General features: G+C 39.7%; 1 protein-coding gene and 1 non-coding gene across 2 annotated transcripts in view; one reads left to right on the plus strand and one right to left on the minus strand.

The window, feature by feature from the left end:
* Syne1 (spectrin repeat containing nuclear envelope protein 1) overlaps positions 1-16,427 on the minus strand; it is a 505,489-nt gene that overhangs the window by 320,087 nt on the left and 168,975 nt on the right. Inside the window, 12 exon segments of the mRNA XM_052169815.1 lie at positions 100-208; positions 863-1,071; positions 1,261-1,419; positions 1,589-1,723; positions 3,135-3,299; positions 4,183-4,341; positions 7,356-7,529; positions 9,922-10,065; positions 11,598-11,750; positions 12,191-12,355; positions 13,898-14,100; positions 14,734-14,830. Of these exon segments, the coding sequence (XP_052025775.1) occupies positions 100-208; positions 863-1,071; positions 1,261-1,419; positions 1,589-1,723; positions 3,135-3,299; positions 4,183-4,341; positions 7,356-7,529; positions 9,922-10,065; positions 11,598-11,750; positions 12,191-12,355; positions 13,898-14,100; positions 14,734-14,830 (1,872 nt within the window).
* On the plus strand, positions 10,436-10,538 carry LOC127674271 (U6 spliceosomal RNA). The gene has a single exon (XR_007975322.1). It is a non-coding gene; the product is annotated as a U6 spliceosomal RNA (small nuclear RNA).

The following is a 16,427-nucleotide window of genomic DNA, read 5'->3' on the forward strand; positions in this document are numbered from 1 at the left end:
GTCACAAACAAACTAACCAACCAACCAAACCAACCAATTACAGTATGAATATTTAGTCACTGGAAACTTTGCTCTAGCAAGGACCAGCTCAGAACTTACATCTACCATGTGCTTAACCTCATCGTGGTTGCCAGTGTCAATGGGCGTATCCTTGACTTTCTTCAACCATGCCTCCTTTGCAGACACCCAAGAGGAAAACTCAGAAAACCTGAAAACACAAGAGCATTTTATTAGAAAAGGGGCAAAGCTTCAGCATGGTGAGATACGATTCCTGTTTTGAATCCATGGAAGTAGAACAAATGACAATCACATAGATGGCCTTTTCTGGGAACATTAACATGAAACCCAAGGCAAGAGTGTTAATATCGAAAGTCAGTTAATATCGAAGCTCACTTAAAGGGAGCTTAGTGGAGGACAAGGATGTGTCTTAGGGACAGAGAGGGAAGGAACCACTTGAGGTCTGGCTTTATATGTCTCACTAGAGTGACATTAACCAACAGAGGCCGATACCTTCCTGTGAGGAAGGGTTATGAGAAAACCAAGAAGAATGGGATTATTTGACCTCACGGACAGATGGGTTATTTTCAAATGAAATAGAGACCCAGCTTTGGATGGAAACCCATTTTTAAAATTTAGATAGATAAATAGATAGATGGATAGATAGATAGATAGATAGATAGATAGATAGATAGATAGATGAATTTTAGAAATGAAGTACATATATAGCAAAACACAGGCAAGATTAAAACAACCTGATTTTCTTATTGCCTGAAACAAGATGCACACCATTCCCTATTTTATACTAATCTCAAATGGAAACAGTTATGGTAGGCTGGAGCCTTCTCTGGAGATGCCCCAGTACCTGCTAGTATAATCCTTCCACTTGTCTGGGTCATCCACAAGCGTCATGTAAGTGTTGTCAATGGAAGCTTTGAGCTCTTTGAGAGCTGTATGACAGGCTCCAGATGTGTCCCTTACTGGGTCCCGGACTGGGAGTTTCACACACAGTTCCTCTATGAGCTGTAGCCTCTTCTCACAGAGATGGTGAGGACCCTTGTCACTGAAGAAAACCTAAGACATGATAAACAGTCTCACTACCTTTGTGAAAGGCTCGGAACATGTCTATATTCTCATAGAAAAGCCAACGCCAGATTCATAGAGAGAATGGACGTAATGCAACCATGTTCCCCAACAATCATATCTTTAAATATCATTATGTTGTTATGCTCTTTCTATGGTGTGCACACCATAGAAACATACCCTGTGTTCCTTGATGATCTTCTCGCTGCCTTCCTGTGGAGCCAGCCTGGTCTCTCGCTCCAGCTCAGCTCTGCACTCCTCCACAGCAGCTGAGAATCTGTCCTTCTCCACAGCGATTTTCAAATGGAGCAAATGATAAGGGGCCTCTCCCTGGAGATCCTGTACCCACAGAAAGACCCAGAACACAACAATGGGTCTTCTGACTAGGCACGTGCACTGCTGAGATGCCAAAAGGTCCTAAACCAGTCCTCTCTTACCTCCAGCTCTCCAAACTACAGAGCAGATTCCAGGATTTGGATTTCTCGAGTTCCCATAATTCCACACTCACCTTCCACTGTTTGTGTAGCTTCCGAACAGCCTCCTGCAGGCCTTGCTGCTCCTGCTCTGGGAGGATGTCAGTTAGTTCATCACAGGCTTTTAGGAAAGCATTGAGGACCCTCTGGTCCAGCTGGCTGAAGAATTCCTATCACAGACAGACGGAGCACTGTCAGGGTGCTGGGCAGAGTAACAATATCAGAAGACATCTCAGTGAGCCTAGTGCCCTGTATCTGCCTTCATCAAAAGCTTAGGCAACTTTATCCTTCTTTGGGGAACAAACTATAACCATCCATGGTTATGAGTTAGAAGTCACCATGTCTGACAGTTCAAAGGCGATAGTGATATGCATACTCTTTGGTAAATTAAGCATTGTGGTACAGGATCTCCTTAACTCCCCTGCTTATGTGCAATATGTGTCAAGTCATGATAGTCATTATTAATCATCCCGTGCTATCTGGGTGTGTATTCTATTCCATGTGCTATAGATGAAACCGTGTCTCCATGGAGCTAAGTATCAGAACCATAAACCTAAGGATGGCTGGACTTGAAGCCAAGGCCTGGGGGAGGGGGGTATTAGAATTAGGTGAAATCACAAAGGTGGGACCTTCATAAAATTATAGGCAAAGTCTCTTTCTGACCTATGACAGGATGGAAGGGGTCATTTGTAAGCCAGAAGGAGTCCTCATGGGAACCCTTCCATCAGGGGAGGCTGAGCTCAGAGCACAGTCTTCCAGAACTGCAAGAAAATGACTTTCTCCCTTCAAGGCCAGCTAGCTGCTATTTTTTTACAACAGCACAAGAAACAGAAGCAACATAGGTATACCTGTAGATAGTCTCAGACGGCCTCAATCACACACGTATGTACATGTGTGTACATGTACACAGAGATTTTGAAACCAGAGTGATTCAGAGCAGACAGGTCTCAAACATTCACAATTATGAAATGAGTTGGATAGGTGCTTTGTCACCACAGACTATGGAGGGCTCTAAAAAGCAGTGTCCCTTCTACATGGGCCACCCCTGGGCATTGTGGCAGTCAAATACCTCAGAAATCTCAGAAACTGCAATTAAAGTGCATATTCTTAGCATCCTGTCCATCCCTCCACACCATTGTTTAGATGGAGGAATCTAAGCAGGAGAATCGTGAAGGTGGCCTCTCAATGTCACATGACTGTGTGTGACACGGCACTAGTACTAAGTTATGACACGCCATGGTGGTTTATGAAAGGATCATGATTTAGTCACCCAGCATACGCTATTGACGGATACCTTCAGCTGTGTAAGTCTTTCTGAGCGACATAATGAACTTACAGTCTGAGAGCCTAAATCATTTATATTCTCTGCTATCCCAGAAGCTCAAGGACAGTCTCAAATAACCAAGCAAGGATTTTTCCCTTGAGAATTGTTTTGCTGCTGGTTCTGGGGTCTGATGCCCTTAAAGTTCATGCCTTTCTGGCTCCCCCAATTTCCTACTTTAGGTCAGAATTGTCTTTTCATTTTCCTGAGATAGGTTGTCCACACACATGGGTCAGTGGTACCACGCCAAGCAGACTCACCGTGTGTCTCCGAAGGAGTTCCTCAGGGTCCCCTTTCTCCTCTAGGCCCTCCTGAGCAACCCTGAGCACCTTCTCCAACTCTGCCCGAGACTCCTCAAATTTCTTCATCAAACGGGTGTTGGCTTCCACGTGCTTCTTCCAGTCCCCCGTTTTTTTGATCATATTCTTAATGCAAAAAGTAGAATCGCTTCTTGGTACCCTGGCATTCGCTCCAGAAGTGCAAAGCACAAAGCTCAGGGTTTCATTTATAAAGTGAGGTAGGGGTCGCATGTAACCTAGGTACATCATTCTGCATACTCTAAAGCTAAATCACCTCTGGATGACTTAATAATGCATCAGAAATGTTATATAAGTACTTGTATTATTTAGAATATATTATATTAGTATATAATATGTTTATATATGTGCTATATATAAGAATTATATATTATTATATATTACAAACATATAAATAATATTATATGTACAACAATTATATAATTAATATAATATAATTATAAGTATATAATATATACAGTATAGTATATATTGATATGTAGTAATCATATTTATATATAAAATAATTATATTTATATATAATATAATAATATATAATATATAAAAATGTAATATATTTATATAATAAATATAAATATATACTATGTATTACATGAATATAAATAACAATATATAAAATTATTGTATATAACACCTTTAATAATCATATATAGTTATAAATATATGTATTACAATATAATATGCCATATAATTATATGTATGTATAAAACATAATAAGAAGCTGCTTTCTCAATACTGAGGCTTCATTTGGTCAGGTGGTATTATGATATCACTACTAATTATTACTATTACTATTACTATTACTATTTGTTTGGAAAGGACTTTGAAGGGAAGGTATCTGATTATAAGGACTATTAGCTTTTGAATATTAACGGTAGAAAGGAAGTAATGGTTTTCAAGTGTCAGGGAGGGAGCTGCTTGAGCCACGAGTGCTTTGTCCCCATTCTCTGTTTTCCAGGATCGAACGCCTGAAGCAGGGAGGAACCCGTACCTGGAATGCATGATGCACATCTGCTACCTGCTTCTGCAGTTTTGTGTGATCCCAGTGCTTTAAGGCCTGACTTAAGGACATGAGCTTCTGAACACTTTGGCTGACCTTCTCCGTGAGTGCCAAGGATTTCTTACAGTTCTCCTGACAAGCTAACAGTTCCTACAAGGGAAGGAGAGACACAGTGGTTTTAGTTACAAGCCAGAATGACAGAGGAAGGAAGGGAAATGAGAGGGAAGGAGGGAGGGAGGGAGGGAGGGAGGGAGGGAGGGAGGGAGGGAGGGAGCGAGAGAAGCACTGCTGTGCGTGCCAGCATTTATAGTTCCTAGGTTTTGATGAACAGCCAGTGAAATCAAAAGTACAGAGAAACAGTTCTTTTCAAAAGAACTTGATTTAAGCAATCATTGAAGTCAATGCTTTTTACACAAGGCATTTAAATGTCACGGCGAGGTTTTGGACTTTATGTTTCATGCACATCTTATTAACATTAAGAAAATGGCAGAGCAAAAAGAGTGTCTAGCTTCTAAGTTCTTCCAACCAGCTGATAGGCAGTCCTGCGGCTTTCCAAAAGAGCAGCTGGAGCTACTGTGGCTATTGGGTTTTAACTACACTCAGTAAATTTAGCACAGTGCACACCTCCTTTAGTGAATCCAGCTCCACAGATTTTCCACCACTTGTATGCACTAGATTTGAATGAACACAGTTCCCAAGCTATCCACCCTCCTATTGAGATCTAATCAAGGCAGGGAGGAGGTGACCAGGCCTGGGGAACTGCTTGCTCTTGCACGCCCTTCCAAATGGGACGCAGTGGTGATGAACATGAAGTCCCTATACCTCTCCACCTTGCATCTTACCAATCATGGCACTACACAGGACGTGATCTAGTCCACTTGGAGATAGAAGATCATTTCTGTCTTGAATACACACCACTTGCATTTCTGCATTTTCTAAGTTTTGAAAAGAATATTCAAACTGTTTATTTGTATGCCATTTTGGTCACTTAGATGTAAATATTTAAAACAGACCTTTTGTTTTGACAAAACAGAATTCGGGCATACCTTTTCCCTTTGAACAACTGGAAGTTCAAAAAGTAGAGATTGAAAATATTTTATAAAATATTCCTTGTCATTTATATGTCTTTAATGATGAAAAGAATATTTAACCATATTTCATCACAATTTAGGTACATATGGTATGTCACCATTCCTCAAAATAAATATTCATCCAATGTCATGGTGTCATTAGAAAAGGGTTTTCTTAAAAAAAAAAGGGTTTTCTAATAATGGCTGTGGTATGTTATCCATAGTAATAATAATTTTATGAATTATTGAATATTAATCATTAAGTGTGATCACTGTTGACTTAACATGATGCAAATAAAGTTAATAAACATTTTATTATTTGCTACATAAGACCTAAACTGTGACTGTCCTGTAGCTCATTTTAGACTCTCTGCTCATCCTACTAGCTGAGGCTGTCCCTTCCATGAATTCATCTCAGGTAGTGTAGTATAGTGTAGTGTAGTGGAGTGGAGTGGAGTGGAGTGTCGTGTAGTGTAGGCAAAGGTTTCCTACAGCTACCCCTCATTGAAGGACAAGACTGTTTACAATAAGCTAAGTAAACACGCTAATTCACTGCATCTCTCACTAGGAGATTCTGAGCACACAGATCTGCTCACTAAATCTAAATATGAAAATTCATACCAAGTATATTTCCACAATGGTTAATCAAACAGAGTTATTTCCACAGTCAAAGGAAAGAGGTCATACAGCATATATTATAGATATGGGGCTGAAATGGGTGATAATTTTACCTAATTTATATATTTAAAAATCAATTAATTTATATATTTAAAAAGCTGAAAGGGCCAGCAAATATCTTCAACAAAATTATGGAAGAAAACTTTCCCAACTTAAAGAGAGAGATGCCCGTGAATATACAAGAAGCCTACAGAACTCCAAACAGACTGGACCTGAGCAGAAATACCTCTCGTCACATAATAATCAAAACCCTAAATGTACTAAACAAAGACAGAATATTAAAGGCAGCAAGAGAAAAAGGCCAAGTAACATATAAAGGAAGACCTATCAGAATCACACCAGACTTCTCACCAGAGACCATGAAAGCTAGAAGATCCTGGGAAGATCTCATGCAGACTCTAAGAGAACACAAATGTCAGCCAAGACTACTATACCCAGCATATACACATGGAATCAAGGCATGGGAAACATTTACTTTTAGAAGAAATGAACCATCTTATCAGCTAATGAGTTAACAGGTAAGGCCCAAAGACATGTATGCAGAATATTACCGAGTGAAACCCTAAAAGAAAATCAACCGGAAGATGGAAGTCCTGAACACTTACATGTTTTCTATTCTTCTAAAAGCACAAGTGAAAAAAAGAAACCCTTAATTAAACTCTTGTAATTTTATTCATGAATTATGGTGCATAGATTCACCAGAGGAAATGCAGGGTTAGATAATTTCATAGCCCCTGGTAGAGGAGTAACAGAGGCCCTTCTACTGTGGGGAGCCCCTTCTTGTTTTGAGATAGAGCAGCCGGTTTGGATCTTCTGGATATATCACTTATTCTAGAGAGCCGCTGTAGAGATTCAAGCCCCTGCAGCTGGTTCTCAGAATGACCCATCTAAGTGTACCCAGCCAGGGACAATTAGGAATGAGTTGAGTATCATCAGTCCACTTGGCAAGTTCAAAGACACAGGGGCAGTTACTCAAAACAAACCGGCTTTCCTAACTGTACTCAACGCAGAACTTTTCTCCAAATGAGCAATGCCAAGTAAGAAGACCCCATAGGTCATGTTCAGACATGCTTGGCTTTGATGGCTCCACCTCTCTGCCAGGTTCCTCCTTCCCTCCTGCGTCTCCTGGGAACCTTCTCAACCCAGAGCCTGTTTTTGACCAGCTCAGCCTGATCTAAGTATCCAACCTGACTGTACTCTGCAAACGGTTCACCTCCCCACTCCTTCTGCTAAGCACAGAGCAGGGTGTCTTCTCTTGAAAAGACATACACTTTGGTTTGAGTTACTAGTATCCCTACTGTACTGGGAAAATACCTTTTATACTAACTGGACTGGTCTTCTATTACAAGAAAACATGGCCCAACCTTACTAAATACACTTTAAAATGAAGATATCTCTGAAAGGGATTTTTCTTACCTGGTGTTTTTGCTTAAAAAGAGCACTAGATTGTGCTTCTTGCTCAAGAACTGATAGAACCTCGTTGATTTTGCCCAGTGAGTCGTAAAAGGACGTGATTTGCATCTCCAGTTCTTCCAAAGGAACAGACAGCTGCCGGGCCTCATACAACAGTGGGGAGTAACATTCTTTGACCTTTGAAAGTGTTAAGAACAGAACAAATCCCATGAGAGGCCATTAGTCCTTAAAGCACTAGTGCTGTACTTAGTTCTAAAGAACTTGCTTCTAGTGAGATGGTCACTTGGTGCTTAGACACCTCTGAAGATGGCTCTCTGTTATTTTGTGCTATGTGAGTAAGCTTTCCTGTTAGAAACAATAAAATTCAAAAACACTATACCACTGAAACAAATGATGGGCTGAAGAGTTTTCTCATGAAAAGTCATCTAAGTCGTCCATCTGGATGGCACTTCCCCATGAAAACCATACAGTCAGAGAGGCAGATGGCATCAGATTCCTCTTTAAACACCAGGCTACTTACTTTCACATTGGCAATGAAATCTGAGACAGTCACGAGTTATTACCACATTGTCTAGAGGACACGAGGCTTCTAGTTGATGCTCCTGAGCTTTTGTACGTGGACTGTGAGCCTAGGCGAACCTGCTACCCACTTCTTCCGAAATGCCCATCTTCCTTACTCCCACGAGCTCTAGATTTTGCCTTCTCTGTCTGCCAATGTCTTGCTCATCCCAAGAACACGACATACACCAATTTATTCACAAAGGTTCTCACATCAGAGGATGTCAACTCGGTCTAAACTGCCCAGTCCTCATCTGTCGTTGTTTTTAAGATCCCTACATCTATCTCTATATTATCTGATCCCTACATCTATATTATCTTCATGGTGAGATACTACGTTCTTGGTACTCCAGAGCTCTATAAGATCTCTGCCTGCCTGCCTGCCTTTGTATGGAGCTCTAGGACCTTATAATTGTCTGGGAAATCTTCTCCCTCCTTGTATTAATACTTTCAGAAAACCAAGAACATTAACAATAACATCAACAATGCTTTGGCTACATCAATGATAGCCCACAAACAGTAACTGGAGCAAACACTGCCTTTTGCTACACTATGGCAGAGGTAGATATGCAGAAATATATTCATATTCTAGAATATACTGTTGAAAGATAAGCACATCAACTGGAAGCTACCATCTCTACTACGATGAGATTTTCAACCATTGGCTTGAAGAAGCCCAAGATATGTCAAGATGAGCCACTGACATGTCGAACTCCTGTTATATTTCTCTTTCCTGGGTTGGAAAGAAAGGCTGTCAGTATGTTGCTTCCCAAGCATCAGGAAGAGAGCATGGCTTAAGCCAACCTGGGTAGACAATCCTGTCATTCCAACACCCAGGAAACAGAGGCAGAAGGATGGACAGAAGTATGAGTTCAGCTTCATCCTAATGAACTCCAGGACAGTCGGGGACACATAGGGATGTCCTGTCTCTAAGAACAGTAATAGTATTGACAACAAGAGAGGCGGGGCAGGGATCTAGCTTAGATGAGCATGAGAAATCAACCTTCTCAGGCGTGGTTCTTAACTACTGCAGCTGGACCGGCATGAGTGGTACAAACCACGAAGCCACAGATATACAGTCCAGCATGTTGTTGGAAAGTTGAAAACAGTGCCTTCTTTTATTGTATCTTTCTTTGAGCATATTTTGCTGGCATACAAGAGTAAAACTGTTCAGTATCATTCAGTTAAAACTATTTCCAACTAGAATGTCAGAATAAATTTAACTGAAATATTTGCAATGAATGCCAAGCTGACATGTTTGTCTTTTAGGCCTATTATTTGCCTATTTTTTTACTCTTTTTTGCATTTGTTCATCTTTTCCATTAATCCTTCAGTACTGATTTCACCTTGTATGCTAGCTCTTCTGTCTTCCTTCAAAGGCACTTCAGCCTTCACTTATCCTCAGACTCCTCCTCACACAATACCTCGATTCCTGTGCTGATCCCTGATGTCCTTATTTGCCGGAAGGTAATTGCTCGCACTTAGTGTGGGGAATTTTGAAAGCAAAGAAATCGTTTTAAAACTCACACTTAGATAAAAGTTTCTAATGGAACACTTAAAGCTCTTGTTAAAAGTGTCTCTCAACATTTTTAACAAGGGGGCCATGTTAGTAGAAGAAAAGGAGCAGATAGACTCGATTTATATTAAGTAAATCTTAAACAAAAATCTCAGTGCAATAGTATAGTCTTCTCTTCCTCCTCCTCTTCTCCTCCTTCCTCCTCCTCCTCTGCTTTGTCCTACATCTGTCTCCATCTCTCCTTCTACACCCTCTGTTTTATAGCATTTAACAGCTCTCTCTCCCCCAAAGCCAGGCTTTTCTACTGAAACAGAGCTTAGAGCAGTCCTAAATTAGGAGAAGTGTTAAAAGCTATCAGTGTCCCATTTTGTTTTTCAAATACCTATCAAAGTTTCTATATCAAGAACCTCAAGGTAGCTCAAAGATGGACCAGTCAAGGATGTACCCATGGAGATAGAAACCATGGTTACGCCACAGTGTGAAGTATTTTCCCACCTTGGATAGCTGTTCTTTAAGCCTGGACATGGATGCAAGCATTTCATTCGCTTCCTCTTGGGGGCTTTCTTTGGCAATGAGATGTGCTTTCTTGGCAATCATCTTGTACTGAGCGTCCATCACAGGCACCCTCTTCTCCATATCCTGTGTGAATCATTAAGGCAGCTCAATTAGTGCACACCATATCTCCTTTCTGTTGCAGAATACCACAGAAGGAGGGACAAAAATCTGTATGTGCTTTGTCAAATTCTCTCCTCACTACCAACTCCTTTAGGAAAAGCCATTGCTTTTGTTTTTTAACTGACATACAGGCAACATTATGCTATACGCATACTTTAAAATTTCTTTTGAAAATGATCAAATATTCTTAAATCAGTGCCAAGGTTATTTGATGTAGTCTTTACACTTTCTAAAATATGTTAATATAGTATTAAAATACTCATACATATAATGCATGTAAATGCATGTAAATAATAAGGGGGGAAATCTTGACTGGTGGGAATTGAACTGGGGCTTGCTTTAGCAGTACATATATTAAAATTGGAATGAAAAAGAGAAGATTAGCATGGTCCCAGTGGAAGAATGACATGCAAATTCGTGAAGCTTTCCATTTTTTTTTTTTATTCTTAAGAATGAGTTGGGGAAAGGATTAAGGATTCCAAAAGAGATAGGAACCCCACAGGAAGACCAACAGAGTCAATTAACCTGGACCCTTCAGGCTCTCAGAGACTGAACCACCAGCCAAAGAGCATACCTGGGCTCTATCTAGCCTCCCAGCCCTACCCCTACCCATCCCCACACTTATGTAGCAGATGGACAGCTTGGTCTTCTGTTGAATACTCTCCTCTAGCTGGGCTGCCTTGTCTGGCCTTAGTGGAAGAGGATACACCTAGCCCCACAGAGACATGATTTACTAGGGTGAGGGGGATACAGAGGAGGGTTGTTCACCCTCTCAGAGGAGAAAGGGATGGGGACAGCAACTGGGGTGTAAATTGAATAAATGATAATGAAAAAGAGAATTAAACTGATATTTACTTTATAAAACACACACAGACACACACACACATTATCACTAGAGACAACCTAGAAATTTAGCATGGTGGATATTCTAATTTCTTATTATATCACATCATGGCCTCTAAAGTCAACAATTCACTCTGGCTGCTACTCTTTCTCCAAAGTGTATTACTTTTTTAAATTTTTCAACTTTTTACAAACATTAAAACAGGCAACACTCTGGTCTATTGTTTTTTCATTCAGAAATTGTTCAAACTTCTCCTGTAAATAACTCCATTATTTCACTTTTGAAACTTACAGGTTCTTAAGGAAATGCCAATGCTAAATTCATTGCAGCCAACCCTTTATTGTTTAGGGCATTTATTTGGAAGTCCTGTCTAAAGGGTTTTTTGGTTTTGTTTTGCTTTTGTTTTCCTAATGTTTCATAATTTATATGTAGGAAAAGAATCCCATGTTGAAAAATTATTTTGAAGTTACTTCATGTTTTCAAAAGATACCTTCCAAAAATTCAAGTTTATTTTCTGCAAAAGCCAACAAATATGTAAACCTGTCAAAATGATCTCAAGAATACAGAAACAGTTTCCTGTAGACCTGAGCAGCCTGGCTAGCTTTTATGTTTACAGTATGGGTTTCATTTCTTTGGTCCAGAAAGTCCTTACCTCCAAGTCTTGAATTAATAACTTGACATTGATAAAAGAGACTTCTAAAGGCTGAGAGAGTTTTCTGTGGGCTTCGGTTGCAAAACCAGAGAGGGTGGTAGTGACGTCTGCATATTCTTTCTTCATTCTGTCCATCTCGTCTGCTCTTGCATACTGAGGAGTGGGGAAAGAAGTATTTGAAAGTCATCAAAGCTGTGATTCTAGAAGCCCACAGCCTTCACTGGGAGATAACCTCATATATGGTAAGAAAAATTCTAATTCCTGATTCTTATTTTAGATAAGTTTGAAATAAATCCAGTTACTTTGATAGAAAAAAAGGAACAAGCAAGCACTGAGGAGCCAGGATTTGGAAAGCAATTCTCGTTGCCTATGCAGACGCCATATGCCAACAGAATCCTTAAACCAAGCTCTATGTTCTGCTCATGTTCCTCCACCATAAACAGACAAGAGTGAAGAATTAGCAATAAAACACAGGCAGTTTTACACACTTCTATATTCCAACCCAATAGTCCCAGTAAGATTGGCTGCCAGCAAGCTGCTTCGCACACTGGGGACACACGCAACGGAAGTAAGTGTTGGTTTGAAGGACCTACCTGCTTGACTTCCATGAACAGCTCCCTCCATCGACCGTTGAGCAAGAGCAATTGCTGCTTAAGGTCTCGAGAAACGATCTCATCGCAGGTCTCAATCAGGAAGTTCCCAGCATCATTCATGGCCGTGTGCTGCTGAATCCAGTGAGGCAAATTCCGAAAAAAATCCTAAGCGAGGAAGGACGCGCACTCATAAGTCGCACACCAAATACTAATGATGGATGTAACAAGAACCAAACCAAGAAGGTCTGTTCTAAAGCACGGGGAAGCTCTGAGGCAGATGTCAAATCTCTTCCAAAACTCAGATTGTTGAATAAGATTTCAAAATGTGAGCTAGAAATGCCAGATGTCTTTGTTTTTCATTTTTTCATTTTTCACGTGTACACGAATATGTGTATGTATGCACATTAGTGGTTTCCTGGCTACACATGTGTGCATACACATGTGCATGCAGAAGCCAGAGGACATTGGACTGCAGGTATTTTCCTTCACACCTTGAGGATTCCATTATTTACTTTTTATTTTTCTGGGGTTTTTTTTTTTCTTTTTTTTTTTTTTGAGCTGGGGTCTCTTACTGGTCTGGAACTTGCCAAGAGTGGTAGGCTGGCCAGCCAGTGAGTCATAGAAATCCATCTGTCTTTGCTTCTCTGCACAGGAATTGGAATCATGCGCCACCACACAATTTTTATCCAGATTCCAGGGACTCATTACCAAGCACTTTACTGACTAGGCTGTCTCCCAAGCCCAACTTTTTGCTTTCTTAACAACCAGGCTCCAGACTGCTGGCCAGGCTAGCAATCCTCCACCCTGAGTCAAATAAACGGCTGGGACTCCAGGCACATGATAGTGTACCTAGCTGTGTTATCATGTAAAAACATCTATGACAGATTTTGTTGAAAAGAAAAATAAAGCAAGAGGCCATTTTTTATTCTCATTTTATATAAAAAAAAAGCAGTCAATTATTCAAATGTTAGAGCCCTTTGCTTCCTGTTCAGACCCATAAACAAACATGACGTCAAGCAGTCTAAAATTTGAATATATATGTATACATATGTGTATATTACATTCAGATATCAAAGGAAATATTTTTTCAGGTCAGACACTGAGGTCAAGGACACTGAACACAATAACAGTGCAGTGGCTTCTATTTATTCTTTTCAGATTATGAAACCCAAAAGAAAATATCTAAAGAGATCAAGGCTGTCGTGATACCACTGTTCTATGGGTGTGCACTGTTACAAAGATTCAGTCCTCCCCAACCCTTGTGTTTTTGTGTGTGTGTGTGTGTGTGTGTGTGTGTTGTGTGTGTGTGTATGCATGCTCATGCACAGATGTAGGCCTTGTGTAGGTAATCACAGCTGTGAATAAGAAACCTAGACAGGCCTGTCTATACAGACCTCAGTGTGCATGTAGCAACATCTGTTGCCCATTAGATTTAGCTACCCTTTTATGATTAGTTGATTACTGTTACTTGCTGCCCTTCTGAATGAAAATGTTAGATCATTGTAAAAACAGAGAACTATCTTTACAGAGCTTTTACTAGCTACTATCTATAGATCTAATCCTATTTAGCTCAGCTAGGGGTAAATCTCTTAAGAGGGGTTCTTGAGTGGCATTGCAAATATCTGCCACACCCAGTGAGCTCTACTGTGAGAATATCTCATTCATGGATCTGAAGCATGCCTTCTCCTTTCCCGTGAACAGTCTTACCTTCTTGGCATTTTCTGATTGGCTTAGCATCTTCTCTGCATCTTCTAGCCAGGCTTGAAGACTAGCCACGGTGTCACCATAGCGGTCCCAGTTGGAGATCACCTCCTCCAGCATGCTTCTCACACTCCGCACTTCCACAGACAGGTTCCTCCACTGGGCGGTGGTTTCATTCATGAATTTCATCACGTTCTCAGCTTCTTCCACTGAATCAAAAACAGCCAATCAGAGTCTCCATTCTGTACATAAAACCCTCTCTCTATTTCCCTATGTTCTTAGGCACCAGAAACAAGGGCATCGGTCAGAAATACAAGATTCTATTCCAAACAATTATGGCAACATCTACAAGCTGTAAGCAAACATATCTTCCAAAGTTTATCTCCACAGTAACTTAAGCTCTCCTATCTATATTCAAGTTATTCCACTTCTTTTTTTTTTTTTTTTTTTGCCTTTAATCTCCTTGGAATTGCAGCTAGGCTGAAAAAAATGCAACTTAGAGAAATTAATGTTTATTTATGTTTTATCTTAGAAGATTACACACAGGAAAAAAAGTGTCATTATGCAAGACGAACATCTCACAGAATTACTCTAAAGGCATTGTCACAAAGAGTCTACACAAGTAAAAAAAATAATAATAATAATTGATCTGACCCTATAGAAACCTGTTAATTTTAAGTGCTACTTAAGTTGGTACCAGAACAAGTCACATTTCATTAGGGCATTGTCATAATGCTGTAAAAATCCTGGATGATATTCCCTCCTAACCACCTTCCCTCTCTCTTTTCCCTCCCTCCTTCCCTGGCCCCCTCTGCAAGCCCCAAGTGTGCTGTGTGCTTTACCTGAGCCGTCTGCTTTGATGTACATCTCAGCTGTCTGTTTCAGGATCTGGTAGGTCACTTCGTACTGTTCAAAGAACTTGCTGTTTTCTATAAAAGACTAGAGAGGAGTGCATTCTGGATCAGCAAAGAGCGAGCATTAGGTTCGTCCACAAACAACAAGGTTTAATTCGCTTTATAAGCTTATGGGTGTTTTGTCCAAGTCTACCAATCTTATTCTATTGGAAAATGCAAAATTAATTCCATTGTCATGAATTACTTGGGTTTATATGCAGCCCATACACTGTGCCTATGTTCCTGATACCAACTCAGCATTAGACTGAGAAAGCGTTCTTTTTTTTTTTACTGTGCAAAGTTTGTTTTTTTTTCCCCCAAAGAACAGAATTTTTTCCAGCGGATCTGGGCCTAACATTTAAAGTGCTAAATTTGGGGGAACGTTTCAATGTCCCACTGTGTTGGAGCTATAGAAGTCTGCTGTTCTTTGAACATTAGCTGTGGGGGATGACTGAGTGCTTTGAGGAAATTCCAGTTAAAAATATACAGCAGTGAAAACACTTCCGTTAAAAATAAAAAAGTGAAAAGTATAAAAATAATTGTCTTTGCTGCCCATATTATGGATGGCTTCAAATTCCGATTACCTAGCACAGAAAGCACAGACTCAGACTAAGATACAGCTACATGTAAATCTGTACAGTCTACATACACAATGAAATCAGTGTTAACGCATGGAGACAATAAACGTGAGAACTCAAAAAAATCTTAGGTAAATTTTGTTTTTCTTAACGCTCAACTCCACCCACACCCATGCCATTCAAAAGACTGTGCTCATTACTCCAAGTAGAAAATTAATACAATTATAGCTGGCAATGTGTCTCCAAAACATCTTCCAGTTCTCCTACTAGCAGAATGAATTTCTAAGAGTTTAATCAGTTAAAAGGGTTAAGAGGGATCATCAGGACGATAAAATGTAGAGCTGTGCTTTAGAAGCTGGAGCCTTGCATAGTGTGTTAGCAGCCCTGTGAAATATGCTAATTGATGTTTCATGTAGAAGCAAAATGGTTCATAAAACAGTATCAGGGACATCCTGGATCTTTACCACTATTTACCTTTATTCAATATAAAACTTTATATTATATATTATATGCTAATATAATATTATAACAATTATATATTATCTGTACACATTATATATGTAGAGACTATTAAAAATATATGCTTATATTGTATATGCATATTTTAAATGAAAATGATGTGAGTAATTTAGTTTATTTAAAATGTGGCTACAACTGGGTTATAGAATTAAATGTACTATTAGTGTAGATGATAAGAAAAGTTAAGGCAGCCAGGCGGTGGTGGCGCACGCCTTTAATCCCAGCACTTGGGAGGCAGAGGCAGGTGGATTTCTGAGTTCGAGGCCAGCCTGGTCTACAGAGTGAGTTCTAGGACAGCCAAGGGCTACACAGAGAAACCCTGTCTCGGAAAAAAAAAAAAAGAAAAAAGAAAAAGAAAGAAAGAAAAGAAAAAGAAAAAGAAAAAAGAAAAGTTAAGGCACCACTTATGATATTGAAACAAAAATATTAGAAGTAAGAACATTTCTGCCTTTAATTTATAAATAGACACAATAAATAAAAGCACATTAATTTCACTGAGCGAGCTAAACCAGGCAATTATATATAAATCTTTTAAAATTTCATCAG

Source organism: Apodemus sylvaticus, chromosome 23 (assembly GCF_947179515.1).
Source record: "Apodemus sylvaticus chromosome 23, mApoSyl1.1, whole genome shotgun sequence".
Classification (NCBI taxonomy): Eukaryota; Metazoa; Chordata; class Mammalia; order Rodentia; family Muridae; genus Apodemus; species Apodemus sylvaticus.